The 19,909-nt window shown below is 38.8% G+C and overlaps 3 protein-coding genes across 3 annotated transcripts; all 3 read left to right on the top strand.

Annotated features, from left to right (window-relative positions):
* Window positions 1-247: 247 nt before the first annotated feature.
* Window positions 248-2,188, top strand: LOC116140488 (guanine nucleotide-binding protein subunit beta-like protein). Its single transcript, XM_031426114.1, has 2 exons — window positions 248-1,213; window positions 1,826-2,188. Exons 1-2 carry the CDS (start codon window positions 332-334, stop codon window positions 1,925-1,927), a joined length of 984 nt encoding a protein of 327 aa, XP_031281974.1. The 5' UTR covers window positions 248-331; the 3' UTR covers window positions 1,928-2,188.
* Window positions 2,189-4,211: 2,023 nt separating this feature from the next.
* On the top strand, window positions 4,212-7,142 carry LOC116140519 (putative disease resistance protein RGA4). Its single transcript, XM_031426146.1, has 2 exons — window positions 4,212-4,307; window positions 6,063-7,142. Exons 1-2 carry the CDS (start codon window positions 4,212-4,214, stop codon window positions 7,140-7,142), a joined length of 1,176 nt encoding a protein of 391 aa, XP_031282006.1.
* Window positions 7,143-7,210: 68 nt separating this feature from the next.
* Window positions 7,211-8,407, top strand: LOC116140518 (probable disease resistance protein RPP1). Its single transcript, XM_031426144.1, has 3 exons — window positions 7,211-7,442; window positions 7,524-7,668; window positions 7,768-8,407. The coding sequence occupies exons 1-3, from the start codon at window positions 7,211-7,213 to the stop codon at window positions 8,405-8,407; spliced, it is 1,017 nt and encodes a 338-aa protein (XP_031282004.1).
* The last annotated feature ends 11,502 nt before the right edge of the window (window positions 8,408-19,909 follow it).

Below are 19,909 nucleotides of genomic sequence, written 5' to 3'. Positions count from 1 at the left end.
CAGAATCTTTTTTAGTAATTAACTAATACCCAAACATCTTAATTAGATTATTTAGATTTTAGATTTAGATTAAACCCAAAATCAAATTCTATCCCATCTGACCGGCTATACCCGGTAACCATCCCAAACCCTAATGCAATCCCCAACTATCAAATGAGCCCACTGAACACCTACATGCAACCGACTGTCTCGGTGACCCCAAAACCCTAATCTCCGACACGATCACTATATAAACATTACCATTTCTCATTCCGACTCTTAGCTCGCCACTCTCGCCTCATCAATTCTGCGAACCCTAACCCTAGCGAGAGACCAGACAAACAAACCCACAATGGCTGAAGGTCTCGTACTCCGTGGAACCATGCGTGCCCATACCGATATGGTCACCGCCATCGCCACCCCCATCGACAACTCCGACATGATTGTCACCGCCTCACGTGACAAGTCCATCATCCTCTGGCACCTCACTAAGGAAGAGAAAACATATGGTGTCCCACGACGTCGTTTGACCGGACACTCTCACTTCGTTCAGGACGTTGTTCTGTCGTCTGATGGACAGTTCGCTCTCTCCGGCTCCTGGGACGGTGAGCTCCGTCTGTGGGACCTGGCTGCCGGTGTCTCCGCCCGCCGTTTCGTTGGCCACACCAAAGATGTCCTCTCTGTCGCGTTCTCCATTGACAACCGTCAGATCGTTTCAGCCTCCCGTGACCGCACGATCAAGCTGTGGAACACTCTCGGCGAATGCAAGTACACCATTCAAGACGGTGACGCTCACACCGAGTGGGTTTCATGTGTTAGGTTCAGCCCTAATACTCTGCAGCCGACGATCGTCTCTGCATCTTGGGACAAGACCGTGAAAGTATGGAACTTGAGCAACTGTAAGCTAAGGTCCACTTTGGCAGGGCACAGTGGATATGTGAATACTGTAGCGGTGTCACCTGACGGTTCGTTGTGCGCTAGTGGAGGGAAAGATGGAGTGATATTGCTGTGGGATTTGGCAGAAGGTAAGAGATTGTATTCATTGGACGCAGGGGCTGTGATTCACGCTCTGTGTTTCAGTCCAAATAGGTACTGGTTGTGTGCTGCAACTGAGCAGAGTATTAAGATCTGGGATCTTGAGAGCAAGAGCATTGTGGAGGATCTTAAAGTTGATTTGAAGACCGAGGCTGAGAAGAGTGAGGGCACCACTGCTACTACCACCATTAAAAAGAAGGTATAAATTACGTAAATTGAAATTTAATTTATTTATTGATAGTTTATATTCATCTACATGATCACTTGGTGTATATTCTTTGTTGGTGTCTATTTATTTTTGGTTTTGTGTGAATGACTGTAGTTTAATTCGGTTGGGTAGTGTGTTTGTATAGGCGGTTTTCTATGATTTATTTTGAAGATGGTTGTGATTTGTTACTTGTATGTTGGTGGGTGTGGATGATCTTGTGAGAGTTATCGGCCCTGAACCATGGATTGTGTTATACATTACGCCTCTTTTGTGATTTTTTGGCAAGGAGTGTGGTTTTGTTTCTCTGTTACGGCTGAGTTGATTCATTTGTGATCGTTTAGTTGGTCAACCTGAGTTGTTTATTGCGTGATAGAAAGAAACTAAGTATTTTTTAGTTAATTGTTTCGATGGAAATGATTCATGCTGTTGATAATATGTTTTTACTTCTGTACAATGGGTTATCGAGGGCATCTTTGTTCAACATGATTGTGTTGTTATAGTTTTGCCAATTATTCATTAGGAGCTTGAGTTTTTGTAATGATTTGAATATTGGTTTTACTGTTTGATGTGATAGCATTTGTTAATTTGCATTTTATTATGCAGAACATCTACTGCACAAGCTTGAACTGGAGTGCCGACGGAAGCACCTTGTTTAGTGGATATACAGATGGTGTGATCAGAGTGTGGGGAATTGGGCGTTACTAGGAAGAAGACTGAGAGTGATTGCCATAATGCTGTTTTCGTATTTTTGATGACAAACTAGTTGCACTACTCTGTAGGCAGTTTCGAACACCTATTTTAGATTTTGTTCAAAATGTTTCCAAGGATATTTTGGTTTTCTTTTATTTGGATGTTACATGGCTTTGAGGCCTATGCTATTTTGGTTTGTTTATTATTTAGATATTACATTTGTTTTCTCAACTATCAAATTATAGTTTTGAACACAATCATAGTTTCAACCTTGCATTATTACCCAAAACTAAGTTATGGGTATGATATGATCTTTAGTCTTTACATCATCTTACATTTTTTGAGATGTCGATCAAGTTGGAAAAAATTTCTCAAGAAGAAAATTGCTCAAAATTTGTTGGTTAGATTTGTTGCATTCCTATATGATTGTCAATCAAGAAAGGTGCTCACTTAAAACGATTCTATGGATTCTTATGTTATATTTATTCATTATCTGTGTTGCACCTTACCGTTTCTATCGTTCGCAGATTTTTATCAGTTTGTACTAGATATGTAATAATATAAATCGTAGTGATGAAACCATTGTCAGGCATCAATGTGATGGTGATGAACTTGGAGTCATTGGTGAATACAATCTTATAATGTTCCTCCTCATTACTTATTTACACATCATCATCGTTCACCAACAGGTTCTACTGGGTTCCGCTGGCTTTACTGGTGGGTTCCTCGCCTGACTTGAGCCTGCCAGAAAACCTCCCCAAGTCATGTTGATACTTTCGACTTTCTTTACCTTCTGCCTTTTCTGGAACTGTCTTCTCTGTGACGTACTCAGGCAACTCTCCTTCCTGTATGAGCTCCTCAATTCTAAGTTTTCTCTACATACTCCTCTCCTTGTATGAGCTCCTCAAGATCAAAGTAATATGACGTTTCGTGCCCAACTCTGGTGAGAATGGCACACATCTTGTGATAATTACAATACTTATAACGGTTCCTCAAGGTCAAGGCAGGATACTTTTTAAGGGGCCGGTCTTTGAACAAGGTTTTAAGCTTCTTCTTCAGGTAAACTTTGATAGGATCATCTGGAGGGCGCAACTGAGGAAGGAAGTACTTAGTTTCCAGCCACCAACCTGAGTAGTTGCAATCACCCCTCCCATAATAGGAGTCATCCCGGTGAGCAAGACTTTTGTCTTGGAAATGCTTTCACGCTTTTTTTTGTCCTACCCATTACATCATTGTAATAAGGAGGTGGTTGTATCTTCTCAGGCATTTTGGCTACAATGGGTGGCCCTAGATACCTCGTCTTGAACCTTTCTTCTACGTGAACATGACTCGAGCAAGATTTATACAAATGATCACAGGCTTGGGGAGTGAAGACAGACAGTTTGCCAAGCCACTTCTTGGTCTCCCCTATGACCAACCCTCGATGGACGATCTTCTCATTGTATTTGTCCGCTTGATTGACCTCACGATGATTCCTATCTACAAAGTTCATGGGGTTTCCCTAGACCTTGTTTTGTAGTCTGGTTGCCTCCTTACCTGGAGGGATTTAAAATTTACAGTGAAGGCTTTTGCCAAGTCATCAAAGTTTATTTATTTAGAAGGGGTAAAGTTCTGTACCCGTCTTTGACAGTTTGCGTTAAGTGTGATGAAAAATGCCTTGCACATGATCGCCTTTGTAGCCTTTTGAACCTCCATGAGTGTTTAATAGTGGTCGATGTGCTCCATTGGGAAGTTACAAGGATAGGTTTCTGCTACAATCCACTCGGTGAAGGGGCTGGCACTGACTATCCTGGCCCCTTTTCTTTGCTGCACCACCTGCAAAACCACTTTGATAATTTTTCATCAGTGAAGGTCCCTGTGCTGGTTCACGATGACAACCAATTGCAGAATCACTTGTAAAATTCTTGAATATATCAATGAGTTGTGTAAGGAAAAGTACTGTTTACTGCCTGAAGATCTATGTGAGAGAGCCATGGCCCGCTTCTAGAATAAATTTGCTGATGAGAAGGTACATGAAAAATTAAAAAATTTTGTGCATGTTTTCAGTTCTCTTATTATTATTTTTGCTCTACAAGAACTATACGATTTCCCATCTCATTATAATTCTGTTTTTTGTTAGATAGATGAGCCTGATTTCTTAGAACCATAGGATATTTGAATCTAGAGAGCATTGGGTTGGATCCCTCACTGGCTCAATGTAAAAGATTTTTTTGAAATACTATCCTGTATATAAGAAGGTCTCTGTGCTGGTTCACGGTGAGAAACCAATTGCTGAATCACATGTAAAATTCTTGCATATATGGATGAGTTGTGGAAGGAAAAGTACTTTTTAGTGCCTGAAGATCTATGTGAAAGAGCCATGGCTCGCTTCTGGGATAGATTTGCTGATGAGAAGGTACATGAAAAACCACTTTCAAATAATGTTGCCAGCAAATATTAGAAATCAAAAAGACTTTGGCTTTGTGGCTCATGCTAAGCACTGTATGAATACAACTTTAATAAACTCAACTTAAAGCTTTCGGCTGTAAATACTCTTATATCCATTACCACATCTTATTACAATTCATCTTCCTTAGTCTTAGAGTTTAATCCTTGAATTTGTGGTTAATTAAAGCACATCTTATGTTTCCTGTAATGTTAAATTATTGTAATACAGGCAGTGTCACCAATATAACAATGAAGGTCAACTTCCAGCAAAATGTAAACAAACCCAAGTTGCCATTTGCCATAAGAGTAGTTTCAATTTGTCAAAAGTGTAGGTTTTAGAGTCTGGTTATGCTAAGAGAAAGAAGGTTAACATGCATGAAAGAGAGAGTTGAAAAAAGAGAAAGACTTCAGCTTGTATCTGCTCTGTTTTCGTTCATTGAACAGGGGAATATAAACACAAAATTCTTCACTGTTACAACCACTCTTGCAGTGAGAACTTTTTGCAAATACAAGGCATTCTAAATAACCCTAACTAATACTAATTTACAGTGACATATAATGGCCTTAATCACCGGCTGTCACATAATACTTTCAAAAAAACCAACCAAATACAGCATTGAAAGACAGCCTTTAACATACTCAAACTTGGCGCCAGAATACAAACTTGAACAGCAAACCAGTTTCCAGCAAAATATCACATACTTTAACAAAAAGATATCCACACTCCATATACAATATTAGTCAACTGGTTTCCTGCATTTCAAATAACAACTACATGCCGTTTCGTTGGTGTGTACATTGTACAGTGAGTTCTACACTTGGGTATATATTAAACTTGAGGCTAAAGTTCTGATAAACTGCAATTGGTATAAAGGAAAATTAGAAGAAAACTTGTAGAGCACAATGTGAATTGTATTGTATTCAAGGTAAATGGTGTTAGTTAAACAACATTCCAGAACTGGTTACAGAGCTGGGGAAGAGTCTTCCCTTGAATACAGCTGTGGAAAAGTAAGTCATAAATGCCCATGGCCAATGGCGCGATTCATCAAATGGATTGAGTTTCAAAAATTAATATTAACAGACCTTGGAAACTGGGATGACAAAGCAAGAGTAGGGAAGCAAAATAAACCTTCATTCTCTGCATATGATGTGATATTATTAAAGCAAAAACTGTGTGAGAATAGGATTCGGATGAGGTTTGTTGAAGAATAAAGTTTCACAACCTTTGTTCTTATACTTTCGGTGGTGGGAATTTTTTTTTTTTTTACATCAATATCTAAGCTGTAGCCACTCAGATACAAAAGCCTGTGATTCTTGCTACCAAGTTGAGCTAGAAAGAAAATTCCAATTGGTCCCATACGAATCTGAGCTCAACTTGTGTCAAGTTATTATCAATCTCGGTGCACGTGTTATGGTGTTAATATTTGGTTATAATTATAATTATAATTATAGTGTTAATAAATTTTGTGGCAATGCATGGATGATAAGGCCCTAACTACATGCTTTAAACATGAAAAGAGGAAGCATTGATTAGAGATGCTGCTGCTTTCACGCCAATCTACACAATCATCTTCAGCTAGCTTATTTTCGCGCTCTGTTTCTTCTGAGAGAAAATGGCAGAATCAATTCTATGTGACATTGCGACTGAAGTTCTGAAGAAGATAGGCTCTCTTGTGGTTCGGCAAGTGTCCTTGTTGTGGATTGTTGAAAGTGATTTAAAAAGCCTTGGGGAACCCTGAGCGCTGTCCAAGCCGTGCTCTTGGATGCTGAGCTTGATGCTGAGGACGTTTTAGAAGAATTCGAGCTTCAAGCTTGCGGGAGGGAAGTGGTGAGACAAAAGAGGAGCACATTAACAAAGGTATGTCAATGCTTTTCAAGCTCTAATCCTGTTGTTTATCGATCTGAAATTAGTCATAAAATCGAGGAGATTAGAAAAAGGCTAGATCAGATCGCAGGTGATAGGAGTAAATTTATTCTTAGTGAGAGTACTGCTGAAGATGGGCATGTAATTCCAAAGGAGAGGGAGATTGATCCCTTCTTGGGAGCTCCTTATGTTATTGGAAGAGAGGATGATAAAGAGGGGTATAAGCATTTTAACGCAACCAACCAAAGGAGAGGGAGTCTCTGTCATTCCAATAGTTGGAATTGGGTAAAAGCACTCTTACTCAAATGGTTTACAATGATAAAAAACGTAAATGATTTCTTTCTATTAAAGATATGGATATACGTGTCAGATGAATTCGATGTCACAAGATTAATGAAAGAAATTATTAAATTTGCAACAAATGATTGTAGTAAGTTAGAAAGAGGTGAAATTCGCAAGCGTTTGCAGGAAATTTTGACAGATAAAAAGTTTTTGTTTGTCATGGATGATGTCTGGAATGAGAAGCCCCAGAAATGGATGGATCTGAGAAAATTATTGCTAAATGGTGTCAATGGAAGTAAAATTATTGTGAGCACACGAAGTAATAGAGTTGTAGAAATAATGAGCACTAGTCACTCCCATTTTCTACAAGGTCTTTCCACTAAGGAATCATTGTTATTATTTAAGAAGTATGTGTTCAAAGATGGAAAAGGGAAAGATTTTCCAAGGCTCACTGAAATTGGGAAGGAAATTGTGAGAAAATGTAAAGGAGTCCCGTTGGCTATGAGATCTTTAGGGAGCTTATTTTATGCAAATACAAACGAATGTGAGTGGTTGAAAATAAGAGAAAATGACATCTGGCAAGTAGATCAAGATAATGAAGACAACTTACCAGTATTGAAATTGAGCTATGATCATTTGCCTCCTCTCTTGAAGTGATGTTTTACTTATCTTTGCTTGTTTCCAAAGGATTATACTTATGGCAGTGAGTGCGTGACCAATTATTGATGGTGCTTGGACTTCTTAAAACCTCTAAGACAATTGAAGAGGTAGAAGATGTTGCCATTCGATATATGAAAGTTTTATGGTCAAGGGGTTTCTTAGAGGATTTCAGGGATATTTATTTTCATTGGGAATTTAAAGTGCATGATCTTGCAACATCAATGGCAAAAGATGAGTCTGCATTCACAAATTTCGGAAGCCAAAATGTTGATGGGAAATTCCAGCATTTTTCACATGGTGACACAGAGTTATGTGGTCAAGAATTTCTAAAACTTATGGTTGACAACTCAAGGAGTGTTTGAAGCATTGTCTTTCCAGCAGCAAAGAAATATGGAGATGAATCTATTGTTGGGTCATTTATTGGAAAAGATATATCCAAATTCAAATACCTCCAACTTCTACACTTGTGTGATATACTTTTTGAAGTGTTGCCAGATTCTATCGGTACATTGAGACATTTGAGGTACATTGATCTTGCTCGGAATTATTCATTGAAGAAGCTTCCTGAATCTATTTGCGAGCTTTAGAACTTGCAAATGTTAAGAATTGGTGGTTGTTCTAGGCTTAAGAAGTTGCCTAATAACATGCGAAAGATGATTTGCCTTAGGCACTTGGAAATAACCACACAAGAGGAGGTTCTTCCGGAAAATGGAATTGGATGTTTGAGTTCCCTTCAATATTTGTGCTTTTTTGCATGCTCCAATCTAGTAAGTTTGTGTGAAGGGATGCATGGTCTTAAAAGTCTCCGAATGTTGCATCTACGAAACACTTCTGTGAGATCATTACCAGATACCATCAAATACCTAACAAAATTAGAGATCTTATTGATTTCGTATTCCTCCAAGATTAATTTGAAGATGGATTTGCAAGCAGAAGATCGTGGGCTGAGGCTGAGTCTTAAAACATTCATTATTTATTATTTAGAATCACTGGTGGATTTGCCCCAACTTCTTCTTCAAACATTTGCTAACACTCTAAAGACCATGCAGATTGGATACTGTAAAAACTTAGAAGCATTGCCGGAGTGGTTCCAATATCTCACATCACTTGAGACACTTGATATTACAAATTGCTCCAGATTGTTATCTCTTCCACAAGGGATGGAACGCCTTACTTCCCTCAAGCTATTGAAGATTGAAAACTGTCCTCCTCTAGTTGAAAGCTGCAGAAACGATGAGTCAAAGATTGCTCATATTCCATAGGTTCTGTTGATCAAATGATATTATGCTGGAAGGTCATGAAGTTGGTCAATATTTTGAAGTACTGGAGCTGCATGTTCTGGCGGCAAAAATCTGGTGTTTTGTTGCTGTTAGCTTCTACCGTAATGCACCAGCATTTCTTTGATTTTTATAATGTATATCTTAGGTAAATTCAGCTAAAAATCTGCTGCTGATTTGGTGTTAATGTAATGTGATGTGTTTGTAGTAGTTAGTAAAGTATGGCTGTTTAATTTTGATTGTAAGTCTGCTGCAGAGTAAGTGTAACTGCAGTGCAAACCATGTTTTATATTCAGTTTTTTGTTCAATGAAATAGCATTCCCGTTTGTAACTTTTTTTTTTCAGTGTGTGTGCCATCACAACAGCAGTTTTTCCTTAGAATTCTCCAGCTCCAAAACCTTCATTTGGTATCAGAGCCTCTGTGAGTTTTTTTTCAGACTAGAACCTCAACTCTTCAAACATAGCTCAACTCCCTTAAGATCTCCTCCATGGCAACAAATCCAACACCTCTTTCTCCACCTATCTTCAATGGTGACCAGTACCATGTTTGGGCTGTCAAAATGAAGACCTATTTGAGAGGCCATTCCTTATGGCAATATGTGGAGGAAGAGAGACAAATCCCTCAACTTGGAGTAAACCCAACACTGAATCAGATTAGGATTCATGAAGAGGAGGTTGCAAAGACTCCAAGAGCACTCTCTTGTATTCATTCTGCAGTAACTGACCAGGTCTTCTCCAGGATAATGGCTTGTGATACTCCTAAAGAAGCTTGGGACAAGCTCAAGGAGGAGTTTGGGGGAAGTACCCAAATCAGAAACATGCAGATCCTTAACTTGAGGAGAGAGTTTGAAGTGCTCAAAATGCAAGAAACTGAAAATGTCAAGGAGTATGTGGATAGATTGATGAATGTTGTAAACAAGATTAAGCTACTTGGTGAGGAGTTGACTGATCAGCGGATTGTGGAGAAGGTTTTGGTTAGTTTACCNAGGTCAATCAACATGGAGACGGATCAAAGAAAAAACACTTGCATCAAATGTTTTGTTATTAATTAGTATGTATTTTGACATTTAATATGTAAATATAACATCATGTTTGGATTTAGAATTTGAATTGTTGTTAAATACTTAAATTATGTCAGGATTGTTGTTGAATTTGAACTTTGAATCATATTGGATTAGACAGTAATTAAGTTGTTATTGTCTTATTAAAAAATAGAAATTAAAAAAAAACATTTTTTTTTAAAATGTGCTGATGACATCACTGGTCCAACCAACAGAATATAAAGCATGGTTTGCACTGCAGTTACACCTACTCTGCAGCATTGTTTTAAAAACCGGACCGGTGGGCAACCCGCTCTGATGGTCGGGTCACGGTTCAACCGGTCCAACTTATATTCTGTTTTTTTTTATTCAATGAAATACAATTCCCGTATGCAACTTTTTTTAGTGTGTGTGCCAACATAACAGCTACACTTTTACTTAGAATTCTCCAGCTCTAAAACCATCATTTGGTATCAGAGCCACCGTAATCCTCCAGACCAAAAAGCCTTAACTCCTTTAAGATCTCCTTCATGGCAACAAATCCAGCACCTCTTTCTCCGCCTATCTTCAATGGTGAGCAGTATCATGTTTGGGCTGTCAAAATGAAGACCTATTTGAGAGGCCATTCCTTATGGCAATATGTGGAGGAAGAAAGACAAATCCCTCAACTTAGAGCAAACCCAACACTAAATCAAATTAGGATACATGAAGAGGAGGTTGCAAAGGCTCCAAGAGCACTCTCCTGCATCCATTCTGCAGTAACTCTTCAAGTCTTCTCTAGGATAATGGCATGTGATACTCCTAAAGAAGCCTGGGACAAGCTCAAGGAGGAGTTTAGGGGAAGTACCCAAACTAGAAACATGCAGATCCTAAACTTGAGGAGAGAGTTTGAAGTGCTCAAAATGCAAGAAACTGAAAATGTCAAGGAGTATGTGGATAGATTAATGAAGGTTGTAAACAAGATTAAGTTACTTGGTGAGGAGTTGACTGATTAGCATATTGTGGAGAAGGTTTTGGTTAGTTTACTCGAAAGGTTTGAAGCAAAAATCTCCTCACTTGAAGACTCAAAAGACCTGTCCCAAATCAGCCTAGCAGAACTTGTGCATTCCCTTCAAGCACAAGAACAGAGGAGGCTGCTGAGGTAGGAAGATTTGGGTGAAGGAGCTATGTTTGCAAGTAAAAAAAAGAAGGGATTTCAAGGGGAAAGTAGGAGGTACGCTAGAGAGAAGAAGGGGAAAGAAAAGCTGAGTAATCAAGGAGGAAAGAATATGGGTGCAGCAAGAACTTTTGCTCCTTGTCCTCACTGTAGAAAAAAGAACCACTCTGAAAATAGATGTCGGTTCAGGCCTAGCATTCAATGCAAGTCTTGTAAACAATTTGGGCATACTGAAAGAGTGTGTAAGAACAAAGGGAATAAGCAGGAACAGCAAGCTCAAGCTGTGGAAAGTTCCCAGCGCTCCCAGCAGACAGAAGAGAGTTCAGAGTAGCTTTTTGTGGTCTCTGAATGCATGGTTGCAAGCAGCCTTGACGTGTGGTTGATTGACAGCGGCTGCACCAACCATATGACCCCAAATGCCAACAATTTCGTGAGCCTAGATGAGGGTTACCAATCCAAGGTAAAGGTGGGAAATGGTGAACTGCTAGAGGTGAAAGGCAAAGGTGATGTTGCTGTCCAAACCAAAACAGGTACTAAACTCATAGTTGATGTTTTGTTTGTGCCTAAAATCAGTTTGAGCCTACTTAGTGTAGGACAAATGTTAGAGAAAAATTATTCTTTGCATTTCAAGGACCTCACTTGTGTTATTTTAGAGAATGATGGGACAGAATTAATGAAGGTTAGAATGTAGGGAAAAAGTTTTCCTATAGAATGAGGAAAGCTTGTTTTTCAAAACCACTCAGCTAGGATAGATGATTCAGAGTTGTGGCATAGGAGATTTGGACACTTTCATTATCATGCCCTCAAGGAACTCAAACACAAAAACCTAGTCCATAACCTACCCGAAATAGACCAAGGTGAAGGATTGTGCAAAACCTGCCAAATTGGCAAACTTAGTAGGCCTCCATTCCCTGCAAATAAAGCTTGGAGAGCAAGTGAAAAGCTCCAGCTTGTGGACACTGATGTGTGTGGTCCAATGCAACAAACTTCTCTAAGTGGAAGTGGATATTTCATCATTTTCATAGATGATTTTTCTAGGATGACATGGGTGCATTTCTTGAACCAAAAGTGTGAGGTAACTGCTACATTCAAAAGGTTCAAGCTGTTGGTTGAAAACCAAACAGGTTTGATACTCAAAACTTTAAGAAGTGATAATGGTGGAGAGTATACATCCAATGAGTTTGAAGAAGCATGTAAAGGGGCTAGAATTTGGCATCAGTTCAGCAGTCCATACACTCCACAACAAAATGGAGTGAGTGAGAGAAAGAATAGGACAGTGATGGAAATGGCTAGGTGCATGATGATTGAGAAAAATTTGCCAAAAATTTTATGGGCAGAAGCTGTCAACACTTGGATCTATCTACTTAATCGGTTACCCACCAAAGCACTTGACAACAAGACTCCCTTTGAAGCCTGGTATGGTGTCAAGCCAAATGTGGATCATTTGAAAGTATTTGGAAGTGTGTGCTATGTGTTTGTTCCAGTAAACAAAAGGACTAAGTTAGATGAGAAGGCTGAAATAGGCATCATGATTGGATATAGTGGCCAGTCTAAAGCCTACTGAATTTACAATCCAAGCTCTAAAAGAATTGTGATTAGTAGGGATGTCAAGGTTGATGAAGGAGCTACTTGGAATTGGGAAAAAAGGCAAGTTGAGAGAAGGATCAGCAGCCAACATGACACAGATCCAGAAATTCATAATGCTGAATTGAATCCTGAAGAAGTGGATGAAATGCCAGTCCGAGGCACCAGGTCTTTGCATGACATATATGAGAGGTGTAATGTGGCTGAATTAGAGCCTACATGCTATGCTGAAGCTGCAAAATCTGAAGCCTGGAAGGCTGCAATGCAGGAGGAGATGAATGTGATTGAGAAAAATCAAACTTGGGAGCTAGTTGATAGACCACTTGACAGAAAAGTAATACAAGTTAAGTGGATATTTAAAAGAAAATTGAATCTTGATGGATCAGTGAACAAACTTAAGGCAAAGCTTGTTGTTAAAGGCTTTACACAACAATTTGGAATTGATTTTTCATAAACCTTTGCACCTGTGGCAAGACATGACACCATTCGGCTTCTCATGGCAGTGACAGCTCAATTCAATTGGAAAATCTTCCAACTTGATGTAAAGTCTGCATTTTTAAATGGATTACTTGATGAGGAAATCTACATTAAGCAACCGGAGGGGTATGAAGTCAAGGGAAAGGAGGAGAAGGTCTATCTACTCAAGAAGGCCTTGTATGGTCTCAAACAGGCCCCTGGAGCTTGGTATAGCAGAATTAATGATTATTTGTGCAAGCTAGGATATGCTAGAAGTCCAAATGAGCACACCCTTTATGTAAGGGAACAAAGAGGAGAAGTGATGATAGTCTCTCTTTATGTTGATGACCTTTTAGTGACTGGAAGCAATCTTGATCAGTTGGAAGAGTTCAAAAGAGCAATGAAGATGGAATTTGATATGACTGATTTGGGTGAAATGAGCTACTTTCTTGGCATGGAAATATACCAAAGCTTAAAGGGTATATTTGTGTGTCAAAAGAAGTATGCAAATGAAGTGCTAATGAAGTTCAATATGGACAATTGTAAATTAGTTGATATTCCATTGATTCCTAGCCAAAAGCTGAGCAAGGAAGATGGTGCCAAGAGGGTGGATGAAGGAGTCTATAGAAGCTTGATAGGATGCTTGCTGTACTTGACAGCAACCAGGCCTGATTTGATGTACACCACCAGCCTCTTGTCCAGATTCATGAGCAAGCCAAGTGAGATGCATTACAAGGTTGCAAAGAGGGTGCTACGGTACATTAAGGGGACTACTGAGTTAGGAATCTGGTTCAAAAGGGTTGAAAAATTCAGCCTAATTGGGTATTCAAATAGTGACTGGGCAGGCTCAGTTGATGACATGAGAAGCACTTCTGGATATGTTTTTTTTGTTAACCATGGTGCCTTTAGTTGGATTTCCAAAAAACAAGATACAATTGCTCAATCTACTGTTGAGGCAGAATACATTTCTGATGCAACTGCTACAAACCAGGCAGTCTTGTTGAGAAAAATTCTGGCAGAATTGAGGCTAAATCAAGATGATTCTACCACCATTTATTGTGATAACATGTCAGCTGTTGCAATTGCTAAGAATCCTATTCTCCATGGTCGAACTAAACATATCAAAATTAAATACCATGCTGTGAGAGAGGCAAAGCAAAGCAAAGAAATCAACTTAGTTCATTGTTTGGGAGAGAACCAAGTTGCTGATATTATGACCAAAGGGTTGAACAAGTCCAAGTTTGTAGAATTTAGACTCAAACTTGGAGTTTCTAGCATGAATATCAAGGAGGAGTGTTGATCAAGATGATATTATGCTGGAAACTTAGGAAGTTGGTTCCATTTTTGAAATACTGGAGCTGCATATTCTGGCGGCAAAATTTGGAGTTCTGTTGCTGTTAGTTTCTACTGTAATGCACCAGCATTTCTTTGATTATTATAATGTATACCTTAGGTGAATTCAGCTAAAAATATGATGTGGATTAGGTGCTAATGTAATGTGATGTGTTTGTAGTAGTTAGTAAAGTATGGCTGTTTAATTTTGATTGTAAGCCTACTGCAGAGTATGTGTAATTGCAGTGCAAACCATGCTTTATGTTCTATTTTTTTTTTGTTCAATGAAATACAATTCCCGTATGCAACTTTTTTCAGTGTGTGTGCCAACATAACAACTACACTTTTCCTTAGAATTCTCCAGCTCTAAAACCATCAATGCATTGGAGTTTTTTGTGCTACAGGAATATCTTTTCTGATGATGGTACTTCAAAGCCAGATGATGCTGCATTATGGGCAGTTCAGGCATGTATTCAACTTTGCTTTTGTCACTGTGTTTGTCATCCTTGCTGGATGCAAGGTCTCCATTCATTTTACTGATGTGATAGATAAAACAGATAAAATAATGAATCTCCTGGCTAGGATCTAAATAAATGTTATTTTTGGAAACAATACATCAATCCTCCATTACAAAGAGATAAATGTTTCTTTCCAGCAATGAAGGAAAGTTCGTCATGGTCACTGCTATATGATCAGGTGCAGTGAACTATCGTTCACTCATAGAGCTGTTGTTTCTTTCCGTATTAAATAGCATACTTTGTCAATCATTGTGGTACACATCCCTCAAAACAAAAGGGGTTACTGAAAATGCCATCTTCCTAGCTTTCTGTGTGTGGATCAACTTCTATCTGCAAATTATTCCACCTTCTCTGTGATAATTCTAAGATTTTACAAGGTTCAGACAGCTAATGCTATGGCAGAATATCCTTCTATCAGACAAATCTCTTCGGCTAAATGGCATATAATTGCAATTGAAGTTCCTTAAGAACTGGTGTTTCTAGATATGTCAAACAAGCAAGATATTTGCAGAGACCTCAACCCCTCTAATATACAGCTTGATGGGGTAAGTTTTCCCTTGATGCTCTTTTGGTTTTTGTAAACAGTGTAGAAAAACTGAATAATATCCTAAAATTGTTTATGTTTTGTTACACTAGGATGTTATGGAGACAAGTTTCCTACCTCATACTCCCAGCAACTCCAGACCCGAGAACGCCATGGATGCTGGTGGCTTCACAGATTTGGAAACCTCTCCTGTCTTACCCGTTTGCGTGAAGAAAGATTCGGAAACAAAAAAGAGTCCACAGAGGAAGGGCCTTTGAGAGCTAAAGATTTATTTAAGAAAGCATTTTCGTGGTGGCACCAGAACACTTGCCACATGAAAAATAAAAAAGAGTCCAAAAGCAATGTTTACCATCACTTATTGCTCATCTCCTCATTGTTGGCATCTATAACGCTCCACACAGCCTTAAAGATCCAAGGATACAGAGTGGAAGAAAGCTATGAATACAATTCTAGCATAAATAATGCTGTCTGCCAGACTGAAAATCAATATTATTTCTATTCAAACTGGTTGATCATTATGTTTAATTCCATCGCCTTTTTCTTATCGGTAGCATTTCTGATGAGACTCTTCAATGAGCTTCCACTCAGGCCATTGTTACAAGTTTCAGTATTTTCAATGGTTGGAGCTTACTTGTGCACAATATTGGACCCTTTCAAGCCTCGCTCATGCTCATCCTAGCCCCTATTGATATTGTTGGAATAGCACCCAGGGAAGCTCCTCTTTTGTTGTAGAAATAGAAGTGTTCCAATGCCTACAGGCATGTAGAAAATATTATCAAATATATGTAAAAGTATGAAGTACTCGTAGGCCTTAATGCTTGATAATTAGTACTTAAAACTGATTTACAGGATATTTTACTGCTGTTCAATATTACTTCAACATCCTCTACCAAGCAAGGTGCAGGAAGAGCAAATGTCAGCATTGAATTCATCATAGTTTATAAATTAATTAAACTTCAATTCTATATCCATTCGGAGATTAAAGTCATAACTCATAATCACAATCTCAATCTCAATAACACAACGATTTTTTTTAAGTGAAAACTAGAATCAGAGAAAAATATAAGAACTTAATAAGTCACCTCAATGAAAATAATCAAATCAATGATGGAGATACAAAATTCACAATATTACTTTCTCAATGCTTCACTAAGGCAATATTTTGAGAAAAGGTCAGTGTTCATGGCTTTTCTTCCTTTGTCCGTAAGTTCACTTGAGCAAACAATATAGTTGAATCCTAGAAAATAAGTAAATAAATAAATCTTTAAATGTAGCTGTTATCTTGCATTGATATGATATTTCTTTAAATTTAATTTAATTGTACTTTTGTAGCGGTAGAAAGATCAAAGAAAAGAGGAAGAAAGTGCAAGGATGATTGAGAGCAGAGAAAACAGAAACTTATTTCCAACTTCTCTTTTCTTTTGCTATTTCACTTACAGACTGGGTTGGATCTTGGTGAAGTCATGATGCTTTGCTGGAAATGCAATGTTCAAGGGCTGCAGTTTGAAGCTATTTTTTTGGCGCCAATGAAGAGAAATGTATTGTGCTGTGCTAGAAGCAGTAGCTTAAGGGCAGTTGGACAGCCTTTTTGTGTTATGATGTATTTAGGTGAATGCAGCTGAATGTGAGGCTTTATGTCTCTGAATTGTATTGCATTTGTTCAAATTGTGTGGTTTAGCTTTAATCATGTAAAAAGTTCACTGCTGTAGTAGTTGTAACAGTGAGCTGATAAAGTATTATATTTTGTATTTGGTTTGCTTAATGAAATGAATGTTGTTTGCATTCTTCAGTTTTTTCTTTCTTTTCATAATTCGGCACTCCAAACCATCAAAATGGTATCAGAGCTATCTCACCAGACCTCCATATAAACTCAAAAACTGACCTTGAATCATCATCAACCTCCAGCCTCCTTAAAGAACAACTCTGTCCCAAACCAAAATCTGTGCTCATGGCAGCTCAGTCAGTGTCCCTTTCATCGCCAGTATTCAATGGTGAGCAATACCATATTTGGGCTGTTAGAATGAGAGCCTATCTAAGAGGGTAGGGGCTTTGGTAGTATGTTGAGGAAGAGAAACAACCTCCACAGCTAGGTCCAAATCCCACTCTGAATCAAATGGGGCTGTATGAAGAAGAAATGTCAAAGGCTCCAAGGGCTTTATCTCACATACATTCAGCAGTGACAGACCTTGTGTTCACAAGGATAATGGCATGTGAAACAGCAAAAGAAGCATGGGATAAGCTGAGAGGGGTTCATGGGAAGTGATACAACAAGGAACATGCAAGTGATGAACTTGAGGAGAGAATTTGAGATGTTGAGAATGTAGAAAGTTGAGAAAGTGAAAGATTATGTGGATAGACTTATGAGTGTGGTTAATAAGGTCAGGTTACTTGGAGTAGAAATGAGTGATAAGATGATTGTTGAGAAGGTGCTAGTGAGCTTGCCCGAGAGGTTTGAATCAAAGATTTCCTCTCTAGAAGATTCCAAGGACCTGTCACAAATCAGCCTCACTGAGTTAGTCCATGCATTGCAGGCTCAAGACAAAGAAAATTAATGAGGTAGGAGGATGCTAATGAAGGTGCTATGATGGCAGCTCAAAAAGGAAGGAATGTGTAGGGGAATAACGGAAGGTATGCCGGAGACAAGAAAGGGAAAGAAAAAACCAGTGGACAGTGGGGAAAACCAAGTGGAACAAGGGCCTATCCACCATGTCCTCGCTGCAAGAAGAAGGGAACAGGTGCTGGTTTAGGCCTGGGATCCAATGTAGAGCCTGCAAACAATTTGGCCACATTGAAAAGGTGTGCAAGAACAAAGGTACACAACCACCACAGCAAGCTCAATCTGCAGAGGATCAACAGCAGGGCAATGAGTCTGAACAATTGTTTGGAGCTTCCTGCTACATAGTTCAGACTAGCAATGAAGTGTGGTTGATAGACAGTGGCTGCACCAACCACATGGCAGCCAATTTGCAAAATTTCATTAGGCTGGATAAGACTCACTACTCTAGAGTCAAAAGTGGGAATGGAGAATATGTGGAGGCCAAAGGAATTGGAGATGTTGCTGTCCTAACACAATCAGGTACCAAAGTTATCTCAAGTGTTTTATATGTACTGAAATTATAAAAAATTTATTGAGTGTAGGACAAATGCTAGAAAAGAATTATACCTTGCATTTTCAAAACCAATTATGCATCATACTAGATAGTGAGGGAAATGAGCTAATGAATGTGAGGATGCTAGGAAAGAGTTTCCCGGTAGAGTGGAAAAAGTCTGAAAATTATGCACTGACTAGTAGGTCTGAAGAGTCTGAGCTTTGGCACAAAAGACTTGGCCATTTCCATTACTTTAGTCTCAAAGAACTCAGGAGTAGAGACATGGTCCTCGACTTACCTGAAATAGAGGAGAAGAAGAACCTTTGCACAGCCTGCCAGTTTGGCAAACTCAGCAGGCCATCCTTTCCATCGGACCAGGTCTGGAGAGCCAGTGACAAATTGCAGTTGATCCACACAGATGTGTGTGGTCCTATGAAGACTGGATCTCTGAATGGAAGCAGGTACTTTGTACTATTTATTGATAACTTCTCTCGGATGGCCTGGGTATATTTCTTGAGGTAGAAAAATGAAGTAGCTGCTGTATTTAGAAAATTCAAGCTGCTAGTGGAGAATCAAGCTGGGATAATGATCAAAGCCATAAGGAGTGACAATGGGACAGAATACACATCAAGTGAATTCTGTTCAATCTACCAAGAAGCTGGAATTCAGCACCAGTTTACTACTCTTTACACCCCACAGCAGAATGGGGTTAGTGAAAGGAGAAACATAACCATCATGGAGATGGCAAGATGTATGATGGCAAAGAAGAAGCTCCCCAAGAAGTTATGGGTTGAGGCTGTCAATATAGGAGTTTATCTCAAGAACCAAATCTAGTTGAAGTCTGGAGTGGAATTAAACCAGCAGTGGGCAACCTGAGGATATTTGGGAGTATATGCTATGTCATGTTCAGATGTTCCAATGTAAAAAGGCACAATGAAAACCAGAGGATAATACTACACTTGCAAATTACTAGACATATTTTTTCTTGTCGAGTCATGTCATATATTTAATTATTTTTTTAACTTTTACTTATCTATGATTTTTATATCAAACCAAAACACAAATACATCAAACAAATTAAAATTAAAAAATGCAGCAAATTCATACTTGCAAAATTAATGATTAGAGATTAATGGCCTCTATCTAATTTTTTGATTTACTTGTCAGGCCCCATGCTTAATTCCCCAATAATAATTTTATAAATCATTGAAATTTCTTTAAATTGGGTGGTCGTCCAAATTTCTGTGAAATGAAAGAGAATTTCCGGGAGATGTTAGGAAGATACAGGTTAACTTCCCTCTTGTTCCTTTTTTTTTTTTTTTTTGGTGATTATTGATCAAGTAAATTATGTTCTTCAGATAGGAACGTTTTGCTTAGACACCGAATCAAAGTAGTCTATCCCAATTATTTTAGTAAGTCATTGGGGAAAATCACTTAAAGGAGAAGAATACACTTCTACCATTTCTAGGTAATTACTAGTCAACCCATAAAGCCCATGAGAAGTTTCGCTTAAGCTTTATTAGCCTCTGTTATGCCTGAAAAAGTAGGGCTGACGCCAAGCCTTGTCAGTGTGGGCGGTCAGAGCTTAGGTAGGTTCTGCAACGGTTTAGACGTAGCCACGTTGCATGCAGACGTGAGCGGCATGCTCATGCCAATATAGTGGGTATGCACCAGATTGGTGAAAGGCTGGAAATGTTCCACGTGTCCAATCCCTGCGCAAGTCGAGGAAATCACTCGAGCAGGTGAACAACGTGACATAAAGAAGGAT

This window comes from Pistacia vera, unplaced genomic scaffold (genome assembly GCF_008641045.1).
Source record: "Pistacia vera cultivar Batoury unplaced genomic scaffold, PisVer_v2 Contig373, whole genome shotgun sequence".
NCBI classification, from domain to species: domain Eukaryota; kingdom Viridiplantae; phylum Streptophyta; class Magnoliopsida; order Sapindales; family Anacardiaceae; genus Pistacia; species Pistacia vera.
The sequence above is the reverse complement of the archived record's forward strand: the minus strand, read 5'-3'. Positions and strand labels throughout refer to the sequence as shown.

Bases quoted from the DNA above. Each gene is read 5' to 3' on its own strand.
- LOC116140519 (XM_031426146.1), top strand. From the start codon at position 4,212: ATGGATGAGTTGTGGAAGGAAAAGTACTTTTTAGTGCCTGAAGATCTA. The intron at 4,308-6,062 runs GTACATGAAAAA...TGATTTAAAAAG, and splicing joins ATAGATTTGCTGATGAGAAG to CCTTGGGGAACCCTGAGCGC.
- LOC116140488 (XM_031426114.1), top strand. From the start codon at position 332: ATGGCTGAAGGTCTCGTACTCCGTGGAACCATGCGTGCCCATACCGAT. The intron at 1,214-1,825 runs GTATAAATTACG...TTTATTATGCAG, and splicing joins CTACCACCATTAAAAAGAAG to AACATCTACTGCACAAGCTT.
- LOC116140518 (XM_031426144.1), top strand. From the start codon at position 7,211: ATGGTGCTTGGACTTCTTAAAACCTCTAAGACAATTGAAGAGGTAGAA. The intron at 7,443-7,523 runs GTGACACAGAGT...TTGTCTTTCCAG, and splicing joins ATTCCAGCATTTTTCACATG to CAGCAAAGAAATATGGAGAT. The intron at 7,669-7,767 runs GTACATTGATCT...TGGTTGTTCTAG, and splicing joins GGTACATTGAGACATTTGAG to GCTTAAGAAGTTGCCTAATA.